At 41.8% G+C, this 24,383-nt stretch overlaps 2 protein-coding genes across 3 annotated transcripts; one reads left to right on the top strand and one right to left on the bottom strand.

Annotated features, from left to right (window-relative positions):
* The first annotated feature begins 1,658 nt into the window (after window positions 1-1,658).
* Window positions 1,659-14,216, top strand: prickle2a (prickle homolog 2a). 2 transcript variants are annotated; one of them, XM_056464530.1, is made up of 8 exons: window positions 1,659-1,799; window positions 3,024-3,178; window positions 5,217-5,330; window positions 7,084-7,221; window positions 7,892-8,095; window positions 8,196-8,382; window positions 10,145-11,077; window positions 11,220-14,216. In XM_056464530.1, the coding sequence occupies exons 2-8, from the start codon at window positions 3,047-3,049 to the stop codon at window positions 12,119-12,121; spliced, it is 2,610 nt and encodes an 869-aa protein (XP_056320505.1). In that variant the 5' UTR covers window positions 1,659-1,799; window positions 3,024-3,046; the 3' UTR covers window positions 12,122-14,216. The 2 variants fall into 2 exon arrangements, with proteins under 2 accessions (XP_056320505.1, XP_056320504.1); XM_056464529.1 differs by having other exon boundaries at window positions 11,217-14,216.
* Window positions 14,217-14,398: 182 nt separating this feature from the next.
* On the bottom strand, window positions 14,399-23,590 carry LOC130234257 (uncharacterized). The gene is made up of 6 exons (XM_056464528.1): window positions 23,473-23,590; window positions 22,621-22,712; window positions 22,177-22,268; window positions 20,763-20,809; window positions 18,806-18,889; window positions 14,399-15,271 (listed from the first exon to the last, which is right to left on the bottom strand). Exons 1-6 carry the CDS (start codon window positions 23,494-23,496, stop codon window positions 15,059-15,061), a joined length of 552 nt encoding a protein of 183 aa, XP_056320503.1. The 5' UTR covers window positions 23,497-23,590; the 3' UTR covers window positions 14,399-15,058.
* Between the last annotated feature and the right edge of the window lie 793 nt (window positions 23,591-24,383).

Below are 24,383 nucleotides of genomic sequence, written 5' to 3'. Positions count from 1 at the left end.
AATTTTCCCTTTCGACATAATCTGCATTGTCTAAAGCTGTATAGAATCAAAGAGAATTAGTCTCGTCTTGACTCGACACACACACCAACAGCAGACAGAGGACAGGTGAAGTGTGACGGTGTAAGGGCTGTGCATGTGTTCACACTCGCTCGCTGCTAAATCTGTTGCTGTATATGCTTTCATGCTCTTGGATGTGCACAGGGTTTCCACGGAGACCTGTCACTGCAGAGAAGCTCCATGGCGACCAGAGCACGAGCACCGCTCACTAAAAGAGACAAAGCCCGAATCCTGCTGTTAGTTTGAATGATTAATGTGCTCACGGTCAGAGAGAGCAGGACCAATGCACAACCACACTGAAAGTCCATCACACGCTTCCACTGATGCTAAAGTAACATTCTCTGCTAAGGAGTGCTCGTTTGCAAGGTAAGGTCACTAGAGTCTCTTCTTAATTATACGTCTGTTGTTGGCCATATGTGGATCTTCAGCCTAGAGAGCATTCAGCAAACAGGAGATTGTGTGCTTTGTGAGGACGTACCTGCTACATGTCTAGTTCATTCTTGTGCAGTTGACTGTTCGGAGTGTTTGGTGTTATGGTAGACAGACATTCCTACAGCCGTGAAGCGCCATATTCCCCAGATGAACTTCTTTACCGGCGCGTTCAGCTCCACTCTCAGATTCTCCATGTCTGTGTAGTTTCAGCTTAATGTGCACTGAGCTCTTCAGAAACAGGAGCCTTCAGGAACAGATAAAGTGAGCCCAGCGCGTATCATTTTGTCATTAATACTCGGTGACGTGTCTCCATCGCTGAGGCTTAATTATCAACTCAAACGCAGCGGCAGTAATTACAGCTGTATTATGAAGCGCTGTCATGTGTCGAGAGCCCACTCACCGCCGCTGACTGACGCCAAGTGTGTGGGTTTGAATTATTTTCTCATCTTCATCATCGTCACGGAAAGCCTATAAACAGTTTCTTGCTCAGGTCAGAAACGACTGAGATCAGCAGGAGACGTGATTAACTTGTGCTCTCGCTATTCACTGAAAGTCAATTAGTTTTAAAAATGGACGTATTGATAAAACCACGAGGTGTACTGGCTTCCTCATCGTCTAAAGATGTAAAACTGTGGCCAGAAACAGCCAAAACTGGATTTGTGAGTGTGAGTTTATGTACGGTGTTGATGACTCTTCAGCAAAAGCAGAGGATCAGCGATGGCGTTTGTTTTGCAGAGGTGTTTTACTCTCCGCTCTCTGCATTTGATCATGATGTAATGTTGAGCTGTATTTACTTAGAAATGATTGTTTATCAGAGCTGTGCGAGTCGCTCGGTGTGCCGCCATGTTCATTTGACAACACACACAAACACACATGAATCGTCCAGGGCTTCAGTTATGATCATCTTTGATTTGTGTGGGTAAAATAAGTCTAAAACACAAATGAAGATGAACTGTACGGCTGCCGTTTGGTCATGAGTCTGAAGAAACTTGAAGGTCAGCATCAGTGCTAAAGCTGAGAGATTTTTCTCGTGTTGCGTTTTACACAAATAAGAAATTCTCTTTTCCCATCTCCCTCTCTCTTCCTCCCTCCCTCCCTCCCTCCGTTCCTTTCTTTCTTTCTCACACACACCCACACAGAAACAGTCAAATGCACAGGCAGAGCGAGAGCGAAGGATGAGGCATGACACATAAAAGAGAAGAGCGTTTATTTTTCGCTTTGCTTTAGCGCTGCGCCTTTCTTGCTTTTTCCTCTATTTCTGTTTTTCTCAGAGCTTGGCTTGTTTTTCCATAGCTGGTATGAAGATGCAGGTCTGTATGTCTTTCATCTGATTGGTGTTTTATCTTTACACTGATATCATAGACATCATGTGTCTAAAATCATCTATTTACAGTGCAGAAGTGTGTTCTATCCCTGGACCTGGTCTAGCAGAAGCTGTTGTGTCCGCTTGGTTGTCTTTTCTGTGGTCGTTGTGTTTTCTTGCTCTCCCTGTTAGCTGTAGAGACCAAAAGAAGATTCTTGTGTGTGTTTGAGACGTCATGATGGTGTTTGACTAGATTATATATGTGATGTGAGTAGGCACGGGACGATAACCGCTTTCAAGGTATACCGCGGTTTGGAAAAGTCAAGGTTTTAAAACCGCCAAAATTTTCTATAATAGCGTTCCTAAGGTATGTGTAAGATTTTCATTTACATTTTTCGTTAGTCTTTTAGGACAACAGTGTCTCCAGCAGAAAGAATATCTAAAGATGCCATTTTTAAATAGTAAATAAATCATTAGTTTCTAAAACACTGAAGACAGCAGAAGTCAATGATTCATTTAAATGATTTAGTCTGACATGTTTACTGCTCCAAAAATATTATAAATCTTTCCAAAAATTAAATATATTGTTTTCAAAGGGGAAAGAGTTGTTCTATTTTACCCAGAAATTTAAAAAGAATATATTTTAGAGCAGTAATCACAATACCATGATACCGTGATATTTTTATCCAAGGTTATCATACCATCAGAATCTTATACCGGCCCCTGTCTAGATGTGAGATTCACAAACCAAACAAAGGTTCATTACCAGCACAGAAACTAACGGTGACGTTCCTAACAGAGTCTGTGCTGACGGGATGTCGGATATTCTCATGCAGCCGTATGACTTCTGCAGCTCCAGAAATCTCATACTGTATGTATGAACAGAAAATAATGTTCGCAATATGTATGTCATTTGACATTAGAGCAGATATAGCGATATACAGCTGACATGTATTGCTTCTAAAATGCACTCTGTTGTCCAAAATAAACGTTTCATCAATCTTTGAATTCCCTGCATGTGTTACACTCAAATGTAGTTGAAAGTAAGGTCTCCAAAGTCTTCACATGCATTATACTGTTCTGACAACACTGAAACACCTTCAGCATTTGTGGAGTGTAAGCAGTGTGAGGTGTGTTTCTGTTTGCAAAATGAGAATGAAATGTGTGCAGGCGTCTGTGATTTCCACACTTCTGTGTTCTCAGTCGGTCTGTCTGTCTGTGTTGTCCACAGGCGTAAGGACATGAAGTAGTGATATGGCTCTGGATATGGAGAGGACGGTGTCTAAAATCATGTTTGACTTCCAGAGGAACTCGACCTCTGATGACGACTCCGGCTGCGCGCTGGAGGAATATGCCTGGGTGCCGCCCGGCCTCAAACCTGAACAGGTAACACACACCGCTAAACCTGCCACGACATCTGATCAAATACACAAAATCATTTTGCGTTCTGTGCAGACACAGTAAATCCACGTGTCTACTGTAATATTTCACTATCTTTGTAGAAATAAAGGTCAAAATATCAGTTTATTTATTTATCCCTCCTCGTTCATGAGTTTGTCCAAATAAAACACTATACCATGAGCCGTATTTATTCAAATATATCAGAGAATAAAGTGATCATACCCTAAAATCTCGAATGAATGAATCTAAATCAACATATTCTTTCCAAACAGAGCTATTCAGGCCATCAGGTGAAACTATATTCATATCACAGCATATATCTTATTTCCAAAAAAGGCTCCAACAAAAGGATCCAAATGCAAATGCGGTGGTTTGGGGAACAGCAGAGCAGATGTGTGCCACTGACGATATACATTCATACCAATGATCTACATCTGAATTAAATATGGTATTCACTGAGTAAAAATCCAAATAGCAAACATGTCAGGAGATTATTCCTCATTAATTGTGCTGTAAGAAAACATTTAACATGTAACATCCATAGTTGTTTGGTTCCTTATTTATTTCCCTTTATATTGCTTTTTGACAAAAGATCACGTAGACGATCTCTGAGCATGTCTGATTTACTGATGAACATTTCATAGTTGAACAGATGGAAAGGAAATGGCTCATGTCACAGAGTGAACCTGTAAGTCTGTCTCTCTCTCTCTCTCTCTCTCTCTCACTCACACACACACGCACGCACGCACGCACGCACGCACGCGCGCGCACACACACACACACACACTTTAATAAATCTAAATGATGATATCAGTACCTACAGAATAAATGCTTGAGATTTAATGTAATAAAATACACTTACACATTTTTGTCAACAATACAAGCATCAGCGGTACCCTGTTCTTCTCGCTGGGATATCGCTGTTTCGAGGAGCACACACACTTCCTCATTGACTGAAACCATCGTGTCTATTACAACATTGCACATTGCGAGCAAGAACGTGTGTGTGTGTGTGTGTGTGTGTGTCCTGCTTGAAATTCATGATGGAGCTTGCAGGTCCCCTAAAATACTGAGCGAGTGGAGGATCCACTCAGGATCTGAAGGTGTATGTGCGGACTGTGAATCCCTGAGAGAGGGACTGTGTTCTATCGGTTCCGTTACTTTACACTGAGCCTGTTCTGTCACCCAGTAACAAACTGCTGAAGTCCTCCCACTCCACCTCCTCCAGCTCCTCCACCTCCTCCACTGTGTGAGTCAGCTGAGAAACACCCTTTAATGTCGGCCTGATCCAATCAGTGCAGAGGGCTGTTCCTGAGTGCTCTGCTTAACTTCTATTGGCTAAAACTTCTAATTGTCGAACTACAATGGCCAGTTCTTCAGCCCCATCACTGCTGGCCACACTCAGTGCTTCAGTTCTGCTGCAGCGACTCCTCTGAATGAAGAGAGACCATCTTCAGGCTAAATCGTGGTCAAGGCTTGATATTTCCTCCTCTCTCCTGTTGCTCCTCCTCTGTTGCTCATTCTCTCTCCTCTGTTGCTCCTCCTCTTTCCTCTGTTGCTCCTCCTCTGTCCTGTTGCCCCTCCTCTGTTGCTCCTCCTCTCTCCTGTTGCCCCTCCTCTGTTGCTCTTCATGTGTGTGTGTGCAGTGTGTGTGTGTGTGTGTGTGTGTGTGTGTGTGTGTGCAGTGTGTTCATTGCGTCATCAGCTTCTCTTATAAATGCTGAATTACAGTGTAAGACATTAGCTCCGCTATGCTAGGCCCCTCATTATTTTAAAAGATTTTGGTTAGTCTAAATGTAATAATAATACCCTGTTAGTATATTTTCTTTTTAATTTTGGCCCTGTGTTGAGATCACAGGCATTTTCTGTTCACCATATTCAGTTTAATTTTGAGTTTCTAAAATGGGAGTATTAAATCTTGATCAGCATCATACTAATGCACCTTCTCTAAATCAATGATGTAATGTATGTATGTATATTGTTTATGTGATCCATGTGTCTGTGTGTGTCTGTGTGAATGCAGGTTCATCAGTACTACAGGTTTTTCCCAGAGGATAAAGTTCCTTATGTGAACAGCATCGGTGAAAAGCATCGAATCAAGCAACTCCTTCAACAGCTGCCACCGCATGACAACGAGGTCAGTGAGTCAATCAGAACTCATCTTTAACTCCTTTACTCTTTTGACAAAAGACTGAGCGGGTGTGAGGGGGCACTGACTTCACTTCTAACACAAATGACTTAAAATATTCTGCTCCTGCTAGCGTGAGAAAACTGATGGGATTTAAGAGTTGCCATGTCAACACTATAAAGAAAATATTATCAAAAAAAAAAACAATCTTAAAATCTCTGAACTGTTACTTAGCAATTTAGGCAGATTTTCTAGAGGCCTCTCTAACCAGCAGAACACACTAAACATTGGAGCTTTGCGTTACAGTGAGTCAAATATCTATTATTAGAGCTGTGATAGTAGTGTTGTATTAACGTGTGCTTTTGCATCTGTTTGTCATTTATTACTGTACTGTTCTGTTGCAATCAGGGTGCTTTTGTTTTATTTAATATTTATATTATATTGTATTAAAATTGTACTTTATTCAGAGAATATTTTAGATTATATATATATGATTATCATGCTATCGATTCGGTTCAATTCGATATCTTGGTGCATCGCGCTGTATTGACGATGCTTTCCATACACAGCTTTATATTTTCTTCACAGCAGCAATTCTTGTATTAAAATGTATAAATATATTTATATACCATTTGTAATACAACTTTGTCATTTAATACAAACAGTCAGATATATAAACTGTACCTTTAAACAGCACCAGCATTTATAGCAAATAATATAAACTAATATGAATATCCCGCTCGCTTTCTGATCCTTGTCCACCAAGTTCTCTTACACCCCTTTGATTGGTCACATGCCAACAGAAAGGGCTGCGATTAGCTCTTGCGCGCTGCGCTCTTCACAGATGAGTGACACTAATAAGCGGAAGCGGCGATCACAGTAGTGATGGGAATATCAGGTCATTTTACTGACTCGGACCTTTGAGTCTTGTTCATTGAGATGAACGAATCTTTTTTAGAGTCATTTCGTTCTTTTCGTTCAATTTGCCAAAATATTTTTAAAATGTTACAAATTGCTTCCAAACTCATCTACAACCAGCCCAGACATTGACCACACTACAAACAAGTCATAACTAGAATGCTATAAGACAGAGAAAATCATCATTTATTGTTCACCTGGTGTTTTGTCTATGATTATCAGCTCACCTCTTTTGACAGGTCTTCAAATAAGTGGTTCGTTCACGTCACACAGACCCATATAAGTTAAGCTTAAACAATGCACACAGTCGGAGCCGAAAGGAGCCATGATTCGTTCACCTCTCGAGTCTTCTGGTTTTTGAGTCGTTACGTGGCAGCATATAAAGAGAGATGAATCAAATCCAAAAACTCGAGAAAATGAACGAATCAAATGTCTTTCACGCGACGAACGAACGACTTAAACCCGATAGAAGACTCGAGAAAGGAACTAATCTTCACTCCCCCTGCACAATTGTGCACATGCGCAAATGAACAAATCACTCCGAAAGGACTCGTCGCTCTCAAGTCATACAAAAGATTCGTTCAAAATGAACAAATTGTTCAAGAACGACCCCTAGCTAGATCACAGCTGATTCATGATAGACACGGTGGAGAACTCTGCTGATGATGTCACTATATGATGTCTAGATCGCCTCTAACACCGTTCATAAGTGCTTTAATATTGAATGTGCAGGCACAGGAGTGTGTTTATCATGAGTTTATAATTCCACTGAATGAGACTCCATTGGAGATTTAGATGATCGTCAATGAAGCTTTACTTACCGGCGATTCTTTATCCGTGTCAGGTTCGGTACTGTACCTCACTGGATGAAGAAGAGAAGCGTGAATTAAAGATCTTCAGCAACCAACGAAAGAGAGATAACCTGGGCAGAGGCACCGTCCGACCTCTGCCCCTCACCATAACTGGAGCTATCTGTCAACAGGTACATGAGCCATCCTAACCCGAACATTTCGATTCATCTTTATTTCTATAACGCTTTTACAATGTCAAAGCAGCTAACCCCAACAGCACCTGACCCAAGCCTAAGCCCAGACCGGCACAGAATATCAGTCAATGTACTGTTAAAGCTGCAATAATGTGTCAGAGGAGGGTGACGCGGTGGTGCAGTAGGTAGTGATGTTGCCTCACAGCAAGAAGGTCTCTGGTTCGAGCCTCGGCTGGGTCAGTTGGTGTTTCTGTGTGGAGTTTGCATGTTCTCCCTGGGTTTCCTCTGGGTGCTCCGGTTTCCCCCACAGTCCAAAGACATGTGGTACAGGTGAATTGGGTAAGCTAAAAAAATTGTCCGTGGTGTATGACTGTGAATTAGTGTATGGGTGTTTCCCAGTGATGGGTTGCAGCTGAAAGGACATCCGCTGCGTAAAACATATGCTGAATGAGTTGGCGAGTCATTCCGCTGTGGCGACCCCTGATTAATAAAGGGACTAAGCCAATGAATGTGTCAGAGGAAGCCTTGATTTCTCATCACTGAAGTCAATATAATGTTTTCAACGACCGGTCAGATGTGTTTCTGGACCGCTGAACTGGAGCTGGACATGTAAGCCGTAGCTGTGCTTTAAAAGTTGTGGAGTAAATTTGATGTCCCTCTTCCACAGTGTGGGGAGCAGATTAAGGGTGGTGATATCGCAGTGTTTGCATCGCGGGTAGCTCATGGCTTGTGTTGGCATCCTCACTGCTTCGTGTGCGGCGTCTGCTCGGAGCTCCTGGTGGATCTGATCTACTTCCAGCTGGAGGGCAAGATCTACTGCGGCCGGCACCATGCTGAGCGCTTGAAGCCCCGCTGCTCCGCCTGTGACGAGGTAAAACAACGCCAGTCCTCACCTTTAGGGGTTCTGTAAAAACCAGAAGGCCTTTGGAAGAACACCTGAATTGTAAATCTGTGATCTCTTTCTGTTGTAGATCATCTTTGCGGACGAGTGCACCGAGGCAGAGGGCCAGCACTGGCACATGAAGCACTTCTGCTGCTACGAGTGCGAGGCTCCGCTCGGCGGGCAGCGCTACATCATGCGTGAGGGTCACCCACACTGCTGCAACTGCTTCGAGAACCTGTACGCCGAGTACTGTGACTCTTGCGGAGAGCACATCGGTGAGGAAAGACCTTCAGCAATTTTCCCCATTGAGAAAATCCCATCAGCGTCGCTCTAGCATTAAAATTGCACGTGATTTTTTTTTGTCCTGGGATCATGTGAACAAATAGGATAAGTTTGGAAATGTGATTGCATGGACTTCACGTGAAACCAGGTTTTACACTTGATTTTACTGCATGAAGCTCGTGTTGTGTTTCTAAAAGGATCCTTATGTGTCACACCTCATGTTTACTGCAAAACCAAAGCAAAAGGCCAAGTGCCCTGTGTTCTTCTCTAACAGTAATTTCAAAGAAAAGATTTAACAGTTAAACTAATCCAGTCCAAGCATCTCACACCGTAAGGGATTTTTGTGTTACTAACAGCCGTGAGCATTGTGTGTGCGGCTTATGCCCCCTGTGCGCCTGTTTTTGGCCGCGCATGCCGTGCGCTTACGGTTGAAAAAAGTCAACTCTGAGCGGAAAAAGCATATTACGTCAGTCGCGTCTGTTTCATTCTCCAATCAAATGAAAGCAGAGGCGGAGTCTCCGTTGAGGTACCTGCAGTGTTTGTGTTGTCAAGACGACTACGGAGACTTTTGAAGAGACATGTGGTTGCTGTTTTGAGTTATTCGGTGCTGTATGACTCACAAATATTGAATATCGCAATATTATAAAATATAAAAATTCTATTAATATCAACAGCAACGCTCGCGCACAACACAGAGCTGATTCAGTCATTGCCTAGCGACACAAACGGTGATTATTTTTTTCTTGTCAAAAAAAAAAAAAAAAAAACGCAGTGTGTTGCGCCTCGCTTTTTCAGAATGGAAAAGTGCGTTTGGTGTGATCGGCCCCTTAGGCTGCTACAGACCTTCTCAAATAGAACCTGAAGTCACTGTTACACACAAGTAGACCAGTGGTTCTGAAGTCTGACTGAAACAAACCATGTTCGAGTCTGGATTTTTACAGTGCTTCTCAACCTCTTTCCTGACAGTGATGTCAATGGTGAAAGGGTTGAAAAGCCTAAATTAGGTTGACTTTTTCATCAACCTATTTATGAATAATTGATTTTGATGGCGGATATGGTGGCAGTAGTGATACACTAATGCATTGCAGCAAAAGTGAGGATTGTGGAGGTCATGGTGTCTCTGATCAGCCTCATCTTGCTGATATTCAGGAAACACACCAGGCTAAGTTTGTTCAATTCCACTTTATCACTGTACTCTTCCTTGTCATTGTATAGAATTGATGATGCTCTTCACCCTTCTGTGCAGATACAAAATAATTTTGAGCAGTTATGTGATTTTAATCAAAGCAATTAAACATAAATCCATGTTTTCATTAACATTTTATTTGCATAAAGTGCTCTTATGCCTCTGTAGATGGAAAATTTTCATATTTATTAAAGTTATACTATGCACAATGACTTTTCTATGTTTAATATTTTGTGCTGAACTAAAAGTGCAGGAACTCAAAGGTTTGAAGCAGCATTGAGCAGATTTTTATGACTTTCTAAAACTTCTTTCACCACAGAACAAGCCAGAATAAACAGCTGAACAATGTGTGTTTAGTACTTTATATTTTTGTATTCCAACAGACACATAACTGAAGAATACACATTACTGCTCTGTTCAAGAATAAAAATGAGTGTACCCCAATAACAAGATATATACAATACATTTAATTTATTTCTTACACACAATGCAGACAAAAAAAGAAAACAGAAATATGTTTGTTGAACTTTATATGATGTCTGCTGTCAATTGTCTGTTGTGCGTTTCAGGTATAGACCAAGGTCAGATGACATATGAGGGTCAACACTGGCATGCCACTGAAGAGTGTTTCAGCTGTGCCCGCTGCAATCAGTCTTTGCTGGGTCGTCCCTTCTTGCCGAAACAAGGTTTGATCTACTGTTCACGTCTCTGCAGCCAAGGGGATGAGGCCGAGCTGTCAGACTCCTCAGACTCTGCTTTCCAGAGTGCCCGCTCCCGACAGTCACACCACAGTGCTCCAGTTGGCAAGGACGGGTCAAAAGGGAAGGGTGAAGCTGTACGACAGACCTCCTCTGGCCCCACAACACTGTCTGGTGATGCAGAGCCTCTGGCAGTACAGATGGACTTGCTGAGCGTGGCCAGCCCAGCACCCAGCCGCACACCCCACCGCACGCCAACCAGAACCCCCAGCAGGACCTCTAGTCGGTCTCCAAGCCTTAACCGTGAGCAGACAGTTTGGGTAAACAGGGACGAACCTTACTCCTATGAGTCTCAAAGAGATTCATCCACACCACCAAATCCCCATCAGCTACGAAGCCAATGTAGCATCCGTACCGCATACCCTCCTTCTCCCAATCAGCCCCAAAACATAGTGAGCAGTCCAGAAGCATGGTCCAAAGAGCCGCCTGGAGGAAACTCCAAGAAGCCTCCAGTCATGGCCGCACTGAGGGGACACTCTTTCAATGAGAACTGGATGCATCACGGCCAGGAACCAGAGTTTCACCCTCCAAAGCTCAAAACACAAATGAGCTTCAATGAGGTTTCGAGCCGTAATTCTGGATTCTTGGACAAGCGCAGTATTAGTGTGCAGGGTTTTCCTCGAGAGATGCGTCCTCCATTGCTAAGAAGCAGGCACCAATTTGGGCCAAACTTTGGAGAACTTACGCCACTCGAACAAACACCACGAGGTTCTGCTGACTCCCTGGCCCTTTCCTACACTACAGGTGAGCACACATTCAGCTGGAAAAGCACAAACCCTAAAATAGCTCTGACAAATTCAACACATGAATAGCTGTGTTCATACTGTCATACATTTTATATTGTGAAACAACTTCTGATCTATGCTTATTTTTTTGTCTTAAGCAGGAAACTCTTTAGATGGGACCAGCAGGCGTCAGGAGCACTTCTCCCGATTTTCTATGCCTGACCTGAGTAAAGACTCTGGAGTAAATGTTTCTGAAAAAGGCACCGTGGGCACTTTAAACTCCTCAGCGCAGTTCCGCAGTACTGAATCCCTGAGCTCTGTCCCCAGACCCCTCGCTGATATCGGCATGCCCGTTCGTCTAAGGTACCCTCCTCCTCTATACTGGGATTCACCCCGAGGTCTGAGCTTCGAGAACCCAGTCAAAGGTCGCATCGGTCTCGCAGGAAGCATGTCCTGTATGCAGGAAGGTAATGCCCAAGCAATGACACCAAGGCCAAGACGAGCTCAAACACAAAACTCCCCCCGACAGCAGCGGCAGCGGCAACGCCATCACCGCAAAAACCACAAAAGTCAGAAATATCAGTACCGCTCGCGCCGCTCTCGCTCAGACAACGCCTTGCATTTAGCTACTGAAGATCAGAGTTTTCCCGGAGACCCCATTCATAGATTTCACAACGACTTCGAGCGACCGTCCTCATCGAGACTCTCGCACAACCTCTTTGGAGCTAATTATGGTTATCGGCAGCAGTTCTTTAGGCCATGCCCTCGAACCACCTCTGACCTCACCTTGCAGGATCCCGGAGGTCCACAGATTGGACAGTACATGGGTAGGTACGGAGAAGCGGTTGAGGATGAAGATCAGTTTTGCTCCACCTGTTCCTCCTCTTCAGAGGCATCAGATGATGATGCTTATCTCCCGGGTGAAGGCATTCCCCGGCCGGTGCAGCTGCGATACTTCGACAATGAGGAGTTGCGACATCGTTATAGTCCTACATTAGTGGGAGGTCACACACAGCTACATACTCGCAAACGACGGAAGAGCAAGAACTGCATTATATCATAAGCGGAGGGTAATGTGATCATCTGAGTGAGATCAGCAGGAGTGAGTACATTCATGTACCTTATCGTTTTGATGTAACATCATAAAAGTTTCACCTTGCTGTAATTACCTGTTAATATGAGCAAAAATATATTTGCTATTGTGTTAAATTAAAAGTGAATACCTTAAAGTCACTATTTTAGATGTCCAGACTCAAGAGTAGGAACTCAACGTCAGTACACTTTAATTTCTGAGGTTCATATTCTCCATATGTTGATGAACACCTTAATTTTTAATGGCAAACATAGATAAAAGTGCTTTGCTGAATGAAGGATACGAGTCTTACTGTACATATGTCTTTCCATTTTCCTTTTTTTGTGTTGCTGTGTCCTTCCCTTTTATAATAGCCCAAAGGATACTAATTGGATTCATTATATTTCGCATTGCCAGCTTAATTTAGCTTCATTTATAATTATATTTATATGTATATTGAATTTTTTAATGATGATTTGATGGTGTGCTGTGGATCTTTCTCATGTTGTAGTTTTCCAAGCATCTGGAGATTCGGAATCAACATGTCTGCCAGTATTTCGATACATCCACAGGCACTCATCTGTAATTGTCAAATCCTCAACCTTTTATACTCTCATGCAGCCCAATATTATCACACTTCCAGTGTCCCATTCATACCATCCACAGGTTCACACGCTGGACTTCGAACAAATTGAATTTGGTCTCATGTGATCATAGATTATAACTATGCTCCCAGTGATCTTGAGCTAAATTTAATGTCTCAGCTTTTGTTCCAAAGAGGTCTGTGGACACCGTTAATAGAGGTTGATTTGAACAATGCCTTTCCCACTGTCTGAACCCCAGAGAAACTCTGATTTCCATTCCTAATTTGTTCCACCTCTGCAGCGTGTGCCTTTCTGCTTTTCAGAACTGGTAATGTTGGCACAGGACTGTGCTGTACTCATGCCTTGATCATGAGCTTTATGTGGGTTTGATGGGGTTAGGAGTGGCAGTATTTGCAGATGTTTTTTTGGCCTGTATTCTGGTGATTAAAATGATTGAAAGGAAAACTACTGTACATATCAACTTAGGAAAACTGCTATTATCAAAAAGGTGAAGAAACCTTTATTCATTCAACAGTGAAGAGATATTGGGCAGGGATGTACTCACTTCTGTTTCTGCTGTTTGTGTGTTTTTTTTCTCAAATATCCAACTCTTGTTGAAATCCAACTCAAGCATGTTTCAGTCATTACATAAGTCATAGATCACGTGTTCTGACCTGAAATAATGTTTACTGTGACTGGAGAATGCACAACGATCAAAGGTGTTAGCTTATATTTATTTTAAAAGTATACTGAATCTTATCTATTGCTCAGAACATGACTTCTGTTTTGTAGAAACTTGTGCAATAACAATCTGCGATAAAGCTTCACTTCTGGACAAGGTAAGAAGTGAAGACTTAGTGTGCACTTAACTTTCAGAATTAAGATATGGATTTTATCATACTCTGAAATATCTCAATACTATTAAGTTCTATTACGTTGCTTTTGAAAAGAATTTTAGATTCTTGTTCTGCATAAACCATGAAAGTGTATCAAAAATCTAATTGCAACCATTGTCTTACCTGTTTATACATTTCAATTAACTCATTTATTTATTTTGGTTGTGTATACTTCTAGTCAAGACTTCAATCCCATTTTCCCCCTTACTTTTTGGAATATTTTTGTGGCAATACGGTTTACTATAATCCCCATGCTGCTTACTGTTGATTGTTCTGAATAGTTTCCTAATATGTGCTCTTCATGGTTTCAACTTGTCATTTTAAAATTAAACTTCTTAAAATGTTTATCATTTTGCTGGGCAATGTTGGTTTAAATGCAATATTCTGTCTTTTCCAAAGTCATTTAAATACCATTTCCAAATAATATCTAGAGATTAAATGTTTCCTAATGACAAAAATGAAATATAAAAATGATGTAGTATTGTAAAAGTTCTGTAAATATTGTCTTAAATATTTCTATATTTTGTATCTCCAGATGCATTATTTGTATCATATTGTAGAGTGTAGAAACCTGCGGTGACTGCATGTGTATCAGCCGTTCATGTCTTGTATCTGAATTAAATAACTATTTCAACAAAGAAACAAAGCTTTTCAGTTTCAGATTAATACATGAACAGATATGTCATATGTTCTGGAAATATAAAGCCTATTCAGTTTAAATCTAAATGTTTTCTTAATGTGGTTTGTGAGAATTTTTCAGTCTTCTGAAAGAAATCATTAAAATCCTGCAGGTTATAGTGGAAGACAATGTTTTTAATTAATAATGCAAGCAGACAGAAACAATTGTTTATAAGAACATTAAAATGGCAGCATCTCAACAACGAGCTTTAAGGTGCACTAAACATATTTTGCCAAACAATGTTAATATTTGAAAGCACCAAAACAAAACCAACAGGCCCGACACCTGTGCTATTATTAACCGACATGCCACAATGTGGTTAAAAACATATTTCAAATATTGCTTAGTGCACCATTGATACTGAACTAACATTTCACATTATGAAGTGTTTTTAAGCTTACTTTCCTTTCTGACCAATGTTTTAAGCTTGTTTCTCAACAAGCTACAGGTCTCCTAGCTACAGTTTGCAATTAATAACAGCTAGAAAACATAAAATGCAAATATGTCTGTTTCATTTATACTTGTGTGTTTGTGTGTATATATATCTTAATATATCTTGACTATGGGATTAATGGCGCAATTATTCTAAAAGCCGACTCGTACAGATAAATGAAAAACCTTTGAATACAAAAATGTGATGAATCTTATTGACAGCCAAGTAACATCAAGAGCAGCACTTCAGACCCTTTTCAGAAACACTGATATCGTTACAGGTGTGATAAACCTTTAAGCGGACTGTACAGCACTAATGTGAATGTGGGCTCAGTCTTCAGCTGATGGAAGGCTGTCTGGAAGCAGACGAAGCGCCTCGCTCTCGGGAATCATACTCCTGGATGAACAGCTCCATGGCCTGGATGCAGCGAGTGCCGATGTCCCGCAGGTTTTCACGCAAAGACAGCTGGATCGACTTCTCCAATGATGGATCCTTTTCCACCAACATCTTCACGACCATGCCAAAGGTATCACAGTCCTGTCGATAGATCTGTAGATTACACAAACCACAACTTAAAACTAATACTCAGCAAATTACATAATTATTAACAATAACCCAGTAGAAATGTGAATATAAACCTGCTACCACAGAAAAACTAAAATTCACTTTCATGGGCGCACGTTAGCAAAACGCGTTATAAAATATAGCATGTTCAAAAATGTAGTGCATCTCTCTGAATTGTATTTTAAGAGACCACTGACATCACAGAGGAAAGCATTTAAAGCATCGCAAAACGTCATGAAATTATTGATCATTTAAGTATAGCCTCTTTCAGTTCTGTGGTTTAACATATCAGTGCGTCTATACAGTAATACCAGCTCTGCGTCAGGAGTGGTTTGCAACAATCTGATGACATTAACAAACAGACTACAACCACTGTACCATGGTGAGACCATTTTACAAGATCATTCCTGCCCAAGTCCTACCTTCATTTTCCACCATCCCAGCACCATTTGCACCAGACACATTTAGCTTGATCCAAACCCTCTCAGCTCCTTCTGTTTTTCAGGTACAGCTGTCTCTCACATCATCAACACCTCTCCTCACAGCTGTAAACAGGCTCAGGTAACCCCGCTGCTTAAGAAATACACTCTAAATCAAGCACTTTCATAGAACTGCAGACCAGTATTCCTTCATTTATTCACAAATAACAGGAGTTCAACCAAGTCTTAGAACAACCAGTACGGCTTCATAATTAGGTAAACCTCCTGAACCGGTAAACCTCCAGATCCTCATGAATTAGCTAACCTCCAGACCTTCTTGTAAACCTCCAGATCCTCCTGAACTGTCTAACCTCCAGATCTTCCAGTAAACCTCCAGATCCTCCTGTCATGAAGAGGTCCACGTCTGCACCTCAGTGCTCCAGCTGTTGGAGAGATAAAGTTTCCAGCTCAACATCCCACTGCTGGGACGCCTCAGGGCTCAATTCTCTGACCACTTTACTTCTCAGTCTACAGGTGATCATTAGGACCTGTGATCCAGAACAATGGCTTTTCTATTATGCAGATGACATTCATCTCTACCTTAATCCAGACAAATGAGCCAACATTGCAGGATGAAAAGAAAGATCTGAACATCTCTCTATCCTGGACAGGGTTCTGCTGGGCAATCTCCTGCTCTGTCAGAGTGTGTACACATTATCAAAACCTCTAAAGACTAATATTGACTAGCACTGAATCAAAAAACTGAATTGAGCTTGAGCTTAACTTTTAATCCAAAAAGAAAAAGAAAGACTTTTCTGTGTGTACATCAGGGTCTTGATGGTTAATAATAATTGTGTCTGGCTATGACTGCAGTGAGGAGCATGCGATTACAAGTGTAACGTAATCCATGTGTTGGGTTTAAGCACATCTCCTCCAAATGAAGGAACAAGGGCTCTCTGTGCTGTTTCTCTCTGTAAGAGTATGAGGAAACTGCACCTGGAAAGCAGAGACGAAACTGCAGCATTTTCCTGAGCACATCTAAAGCTCTAGTGTTTTTGTGATTTACCAAATGTTTGATCTGCATTACATAATAGCATTACACACAACGTTACATAAAGCAACAAATGCTAATGAATCTGATTTTAATAATGCTAAGAGAGAAATATACATCTTTATTTAACATTTATTATTATGCGAGGATAAGCAGACTTGAAGGACTAAATCATTACTGCGGTGTGTCTTATAGTAACTGTAGGTAACTGTGTGTGCTGAGCTGCTATTACCAGATCTCTTCAAAATAGCACCTACTGCCTCATCCGCGGTTACCATAGAGATAGAGCATGTGTGTGTGTGTGTGTGTGTGTGTGTGTGTGTGTGTGCGCCGGGGGGTTAAATTATCATTCCGCATGTATCTGAGTCATCGCATCATGAGCTCTGCTGTGCAATTTCTTGAAAATAGACTGAATGACCATGATTGCAATGAAAACACTTTGTCTAAAAGACCTAGACTTAACTTTCACACCTTATGTAACTCACTGAAGATGCAGACTTATCAACAGGTCTAAAAAATACAGATATGTTCACAGAAGGCCTACGTTTGGTGTGTGTGTGTGCTGTGACAGCTATGTTTACGTGTCCTGAGACGCTGCTTTTTCCTCTTGAGCTGCTTCTCTAGACTGTAGAAGCTGAACAGATGCTCAACACATTATTATAATGAATATGGTACTGCTTCAGATCCACCCCAGAGTTTGTGATTCTCACTCACACCCCCGGCTCCTCTAAGCAGCAAACCAGTGCTCGGATTCGCCGTCTTTGCATTGTCGACATTCATTTACATTCTAGTGTTTGTCATGAGGAGGTTCTGCTGATGAACCAGAGTCTGCTTTTGCCTTTTTCATGCTGATTATTAAACTTGTCTTTGGTCACAGAATGGACAAGCAGACTATCAGAGAGAGAGAGCAGAAATGCACAGAGAATCATACATTAACGCTATCCCAGTTTCTGCTATTAACTATTAAAGTAAAGTGTTAGGGTGGAGAAGGAATATCGAAAAGCAAACTGTTATTGTTGTAATGGATGGGATTTAGAATGACAGAGCGACATGAGTTCTTTAAGCCTTGTTAATACTTGGCTTTTCCTCGCTCGTTGTTTTCATGGCTCACACTGAACACCGCAGACAACAATGCAGACACTAATGAAGCAGAACAAGAGAAAAAACTAAACTAATCACACAGTGCTCCAAATGAGGCCTTTGTGCTTCAAGAGGATTAAAGCCACAGCAAACACTCCACAAACAGTGTCTGTACTGTACAGTTACTGTGACTTCAACATCTTCACTAATATAACCTGAAGATTAAACGTCTTCAGGGTTTGCACTACAAATATACAGTTATTAAAGTTATATGCATTTATAGGACAAAATAGCAGTCTTTGTAGATCTTTACGTCTTTACACTGTGCTCACCTTTATTTTTATAGCAAAGTGTACAATACAGAGTGTATTGGATTATAATATTTCTTCCTTAATAATATTTTTTTCTATTTATTTCGTCCTTTGATTCATTCATTTTCCTTTCGGCCTAGTCCCTTTATTAATCAGGGGTCGCCACTCCCATCTATTTCAGCACATGTACTGTAAATGGTCTACAGGTACTGGGCGACTGAAAGTGTAAAATTATATGAACTGTGAACCAGAAGGCCACAACATTTAAAAAGCTAAACATGTTAGCAAGCTAGTGGAACTAGTCCTAGACAAATGAGCTACAACTGCTTCAATTCAGCTTGCTTTAAGGGGAAATATACACAAATACACAACTTTACATTACTGCTGTCATAGTGAGGACATTTTCACTCCTCAACATCTGAAAACATTATAAACTCCAGACAAATCCGCTATCACAGATACACACGTCTGAATGTGCACACACTTCTTACTGTCACGCTTGATGATCAGGAGTTGTGCTATTGTGAAATGTCATATTCACCTGCATCACATCTTCAACACAATTAAAAATTAAACTAGACAGAAAAATGAGCACTAGGTGAAACACACACACACACGCACGCACACACACACACACACACACACACTCACCCCTTACCTCCTCGATCTGCTCTTGTTTCTTCTTGATGGCTCTTTTTCGGGTCACAGATGAGGCAGAATCTCTCTTGACCTTCTGTAAGACCTGCAGGGCTCACAGTGAGGGACTGGATCAGCTTCAGCACAATGCTTTTAGGATTTTGCTCATTAGAAACACTAACCACAGCTAACAACCATCAACAGACATGTGAACTCTAAACATTTACATTTACATTTAGTCATTTAGCAGATGCTTTTATCCAAAGCGACTTACAAATGAGGACAAGGAAGCAATTTACACAACTATAAGAGCAGCAGTGAACAAGTGCTATAGACAAGTTTCAGGTTTGTAAAGTCTAAGAAGCAAAACATTAGAAATCTTTTTTTTTTTAGAGAGAGAGTACAGTTAGTGGTATAGCCAGAGAGTACAGTTAAGATTAGGAAGGAAAGTGGAGACTAAACAGTTGAGTTTAGTCGTTTCTTGAAGACAGCAAGTGACTCTGCTGTTCTGATGTAGTTAGGGAGTTCATTCCACCAACTGGGCAGATTGAATGTGAGAGTTCGGGAAAGTGATTTCTTCCCTCTTTGGGATGGAACAACGAGGCGACGTTCATTCACAGAACGCAAGTTTCTGAAGGGCACATATATCTGCAGAAGTGAGAGCAGATAAGAAGGAGCAAAGCCAGAGGTCGCTTTGTAAGCAAACATCAGAGCTTTGAATTTGATGCGAGCAGCAACTGGCAGCCAGTGCAAACGGGTGAGTAGCGGAGTGACATGTGCTCTTTTGGGTTCATCAAAGACCACTCGTGCTGCTGCGTTCTGAAGCAGCTGAAGAGGTTTGATAGAATTAGCTGGTAGCCCGGCTAGCAGAGAGTTGCAATAGTCCAGTTTGGAGAGAACAAGAGCTTGAACAATGAGTTGAGCTGTATGTTCAGATAGGAAGGGTCGGACCTTTCTGATGTTGTAGAGTGCGAATCTGCAAGATCGAGCAGTTCTAGAAATGTGCTCAGAGAAGTTTAGTTGGTCATCAATCGTTACTCCAAGGCTTTTTACCATTTTGGATGCAGTGATGGTTGCTCCATCCATCTGGATTGAGAAGTTATGGTGTAGAGTCGGGTTGGCAGAAACTTCAAGCATTTCCGTTTTCGCCAGGTTAAGCTGGAGATGATGATCTTTCATCCAGAGTGAAATGTCTGACAGGCAGGCTGAGATGCGAGCTGGAACCAAGGGATCATTGGTAAACATCTTTAAAGTGTGATTATCTTTAAGACAATCTGCAGCTCCGCAGACTCAGACAGCAGGTGAATCTGAGGTCAAAGGTCAATTTTACATGTCTCCGGTGCAAACCTCCAGAGCTGAGCGAGGACAGCAGATGACCAGGAGTGTGTGTTTGAGCAGATGGGGAACACATTCTCAAGACAATGGACACCTTGTAGCCCATAATAATAATAATAATAACAATAATGCAACTGGCCACTGTGAATCTTTTATCATTAATTTAGGACTGTGCAGCGCCGTCTGCTTTTGCAGGATTCTGATTGGCCAGCATGGCTTCATGGTCAGGGTTATATCGCCACCTGCTGGTTTGGCAAGCATAGTTCCTGCATCACAGCATGTTTTCAGGAGGAGGTCTTCAGGGGACAGCAGATCGTCAGCCTCCTCACAATCACAAATGAGCTACGGCCTTCAGTTCACCAACACTGAGTAGAGTTAGCATTAGCAGCTACTGTGACGAAGGCATTTAATCAGCTGTGATGTCACAGCAGTGTTGCATTGTGGGATACGGAGCTGTTGAGAGTCTGTCATTATCACCTTTATAACCACGACTGTGTTCATTCCCTCAGTTCACACTTAGTGTCTCACGGGGGGCCCGAGACTTATCTACTAGACTATTACTCTGTTTACACACACACACACACACACACACACACACACACACACACACACACACACACACACACACAGAGCATGTCTCTTACTGTGAATGAGAGTGATGATCTTTCTCCAGATGATGGCACAAGAGCGTCTGAAGAAGAAACAGAGATTGTTATTGTGTGTGTGTGTGTGTGTGTGTGTGTGCGTGTGTGTGTGTGTGTGTGTGTGTGTGTGTGTGTGTGTCTGCTTGTGTCATTTAAAAAATCTACATCAATATTTGAGCTTTTGAGTTTTTTTACAGGCAGATTGCTGGATGCTTAAATACACACACACATACAATGTCTCTTTTCACACACACAGGCTCGAGACTTAGCTACTAGACTATTACTCTGTTTACACGCACACACACACACACACACACACACACACACACACACACACATGCACAAGATCAACACACTCAAGATATCATTGTATTTTGTTTTAGACATGCACATACTAACACAAACATACTCTCTCACATTCTCTCTCTCTCTCTCTCTCACACACACACACACACACACACAGTGAGTCACCATCATCGCTGAAGAACCGTGTTGTTTGAGGGGGAGGAACATTTTTTCAGCAAGCCACTTCTGATTTTTAGCCAGCTCAGAAACACACACACACACACACACACGCACACACACACACACACGCACACACACACACACACACAGGTTCAGGCCTTCAGCATTAGTATGAACACGCTTCAGTGTGTTACAGAACGTCCAGAAATCAATCCAAAACAACAGCTGCAGTTACATCTGAGCTTTCAATTTTAACTGAAGTCGATGGGCGGCACGGTGGCTCAGTGGTGTTGCACAGAAAGAAGGTCTCTGGTTCGAGTCCCGGCTGGGTCAGTTGGTGTTTCTGTGTGGAGTTTGCATGTTCTCCCCGTGTTGGCGTGGGTTTCCTCTGGGTGCTCCGGTTAGTTAGCTGCTGTAGTGTGAGTGTGTGTGTGTGTGTGTGTGTGTGTGTATGTGAATGAGTGTCTATGGATGTTTCCCAGTACTTGGTTGCAGCTGGAAGGGCATCTGCTGTGTAAAACATATGCTGGAATAATTGGCGGTTCATTCCGCCGTGGCGACTCCTGATAAATAAAGGACTAAGCTGAAGGAAAACGAGTGAATGAGTGAATGAATGAATATAGACAAGTAGAGCAGAAGATTAATAGAGGATTTGAGGTGTGTTCAGGTGATGCAGGAATCATTATTAATATGAGTTTCCTGTTTGTTGTTGCCTGTGATGAAATCAGCGTTGATAAAGAGCTGCTCTTCTGTCCTCAAACTCCACACTCAACAAACACCACAGACACACACTGATCCGGCAGGGTCGAGTGTTTATCAAAGTTTTGCTAAATATGGAGCTGGACAGTGTAGCCTGAATGACAGGAAGCAGAAGCTCACGCTGTGAAAACAAATCTGCAGGCCGACACTGACACCTAGTGTTCAGACAGACAACACGCACGCTGCTGACCTGTGGTGTGTGTGTGTGCAGCTCTGGGTTTCAGATGCAGACTCCTGCACTGCGGCCGCTGGAACACTCGCTCCTCCCTGAAGATCCTGAAACTAACAGAGAAACTCAGTAAACCTGCAGCCCCCCCCCCCCCCCCCCCCCCCCCCCCACACACACACACACATATACACACCACTAGATCATTCAGTGTGTCTGGAGGCTTTTGTGAGGATTGTCAGTAAATGTGTGTTAAGTTGTTCTGGATTTCAATATATTTTACTAATCGATCACCGATGCAGCTCTACACAGAGGATGAAGCTCAAAGATAAAACACATTCTGAGTAGTAAAATGACTCCGCCGAGGGGAGAGCCTTATCTTGACAATAGCTGTTTTATTGATTATTAGTGTTTTATTAATTATTATTAATTATTAGTGTTTATTATTGATTATTAATGTTTTCTTACCGAGAGCGAAAGTTCCTCCCCTCAAACCTTGGCCGATAGGCAGCATGGTACCATGAGGGACTCCTTATTCTCTGGATATGCCTTTTCTTTTCCTAAAAACAAACACTTTTACTGCTTTAAATGACATTCAGAAATAAATGAAGACAGTAATGGATGCTCAATGATGATCTTATTAAAGAGTTTCTTAAAGTCGCTGTTCACAGTCAGATAGAATCACAGGATTTACTGTTCCTGATATGTAGGAAATTCTGATGAAAGCGTACTGTCTGCTGCTGAATGGCCATGTGTTGTTCTGGAGTAACTTTGCAAATATTAATAATAATGAATCAACAAATGCAGCAAAGCGACAGAAAACAATACTCTTAATTTTGCAGTGAACAAATTAGCTCCAGCAGAAAAGAGAAGAGGGAGGAGAGAGGAGAGAGGGCCGGGGGGAGTTAAGAGCCCATGTAAAATATAACGTTAGAGCTACAGTCTTCGTTCAGTTACAGAACAGACGCTCTTTCCGTTTCTTCCGGCGTGTAATGCGCGCGCGCGGTGTTGGTGTGTGTGTGTGTGTGCGTGTGTGTGCGTGTGTGTGTGTGTGTGTGTGTGTGTGTGTGACACTGACAGTAGTTCAGAAGCGGATGTAAACGGAAGTATATCAGATCTGACGCGACTAAACATGAATTATTAACCTCGGACTAAAGTAAATAATCCACCGAGCATGACCTCGCCGCTGTTTCTGCAGGGTTTACTTAGCATTAGCCGGTGTGTGTGTGATTCTGAAGCCGAAAACAGCTCCTGTTGCGGATCGTGTGTGTGTGTGTGTGTGTGTTTCTGCTGCGTTCAGTGTGTCTGGATCATTCATACCGGTTTACTGCAAACGGAGTCCATCCCGAGCTGAAGCAGAAGATTTCTGAAGTGTTTTCGAGATGTGTGTCAGCTCAAGCTCCTCCGACATCTGCAGACTGCGCCGTGTGTTTAACACTTTCACTTTCGCTTTCTCTTACTCAGCTGCTCTGCTGGACGTGTTTATGGAGCTGAAATATGCGGACACCATCTGAATTATGTTGATTTGAATTATTAACTGTTGTAATTTAGTAAAACTGAATATTATATGCCATTGAAATGTTTTAAATGTAAATTTCTTAACTTTAATATTGACCATCTGAAATGAAGACAGCTCAATTATTAAGCCTGATTTATTAGACATGTTTTCTAACTTCAGATGTTTTTGTTCTGAATTCATACACTGCAGATATCCAGTGTATAAATACAGTTTCAAGATTTTCAAGTTTTCAAGCTTCAAGAACTTTCCTTCATATCTCACTGAGCTGCCAGAGCTTCACTGTTCACGCTTCCCGGCCCACTTATGTTTGCGTCTGCTAGTGTAACAGATACTTTAGCTGGTATAGTATCATGACAGCCCTATTTCTGACTATTTCTCAAATGACTATGCAAATGGACAAAATATTCAGACTATACTTGATCGCGCAGTTCTTTGTTGAGAATTTTGACAAATGTACTTTTAATCCATTAAATGATTTAAAAGCACATTGACACTCAGTATGGAGACAAGGTACTAGAACAGTTCCTGAATGTGTTCTATGGCTTGTGCTGTAGTGTTTAAAAAGTTGTCTGTGATTGGCAAAGCCTGTTTATACTTTTAAAGTTTCTGAACAGAAAGTTTGCTTATAACAAAGGCTTGTTGATGCCTTTGTGTGATATTGAGCTAACAAAGCGATGTTTCTGTGCTTGGTTATATGAGTCATTATAAGATA

This window comes from Danio aesculapii, chromosome 8, assembly GCF_903798145.1.
Source record: "Danio aesculapii chromosome 8, fDanAes4.1, whole genome shotgun sequence".
In the NCBI taxonomy this organism is placed as follows: domain Eukaryota; kingdom Metazoa; phylum Chordata; class Actinopteri; order Cypriniformes; family Danionidae; genus Danio; species Danio aesculapii.
Note: the sequence above shows the minus strand (reverse complement) of the source record. Positions and strands in the feature narration are given on the sequence as shown.

Coding starts and splice junctions, on each gene's coding strand:
- LOC130234257 (XM_056464528.1), bottom strand. CDS start 23,496: ATGGACTCCGTTTGCAGTAAACCG. Junction 22,713..23,472: donor ACTCCGTTTGCAGTAAACCG/GTATGAATGATC, acceptor GTTTGTTTTTAG/GAAAAGAAAAGGCATATCCA. Junction 22,269..22,620: donor GGGAGGAACTTTCGCTCTCG/GTAAGAAAACAT, acceptor TTTCTCTGTTAG/TTTCAGGATCTTCAGGGAGG.
- prickle2a (XM_056464529.1), top strand. CDS start 3,047: ATGGCTCTGGATATGGAGAGGACGGTGTCTAAAATCATGTTTGACTTC. Junction 7,222..7,891: donor CTGGAGCTATCTGTCAACAG/GTACATGAGCCA, acceptor CCTCTTCCACAG/TGTGGGGAGCAGATTAAGGG. Junction 11,078..11,216: donor GGCCCTTTCCTACACTACAG/GTGAGCACACAT, acceptor TTTTGTCTTAAG/CAGGAAACTCTTTAGATGGG.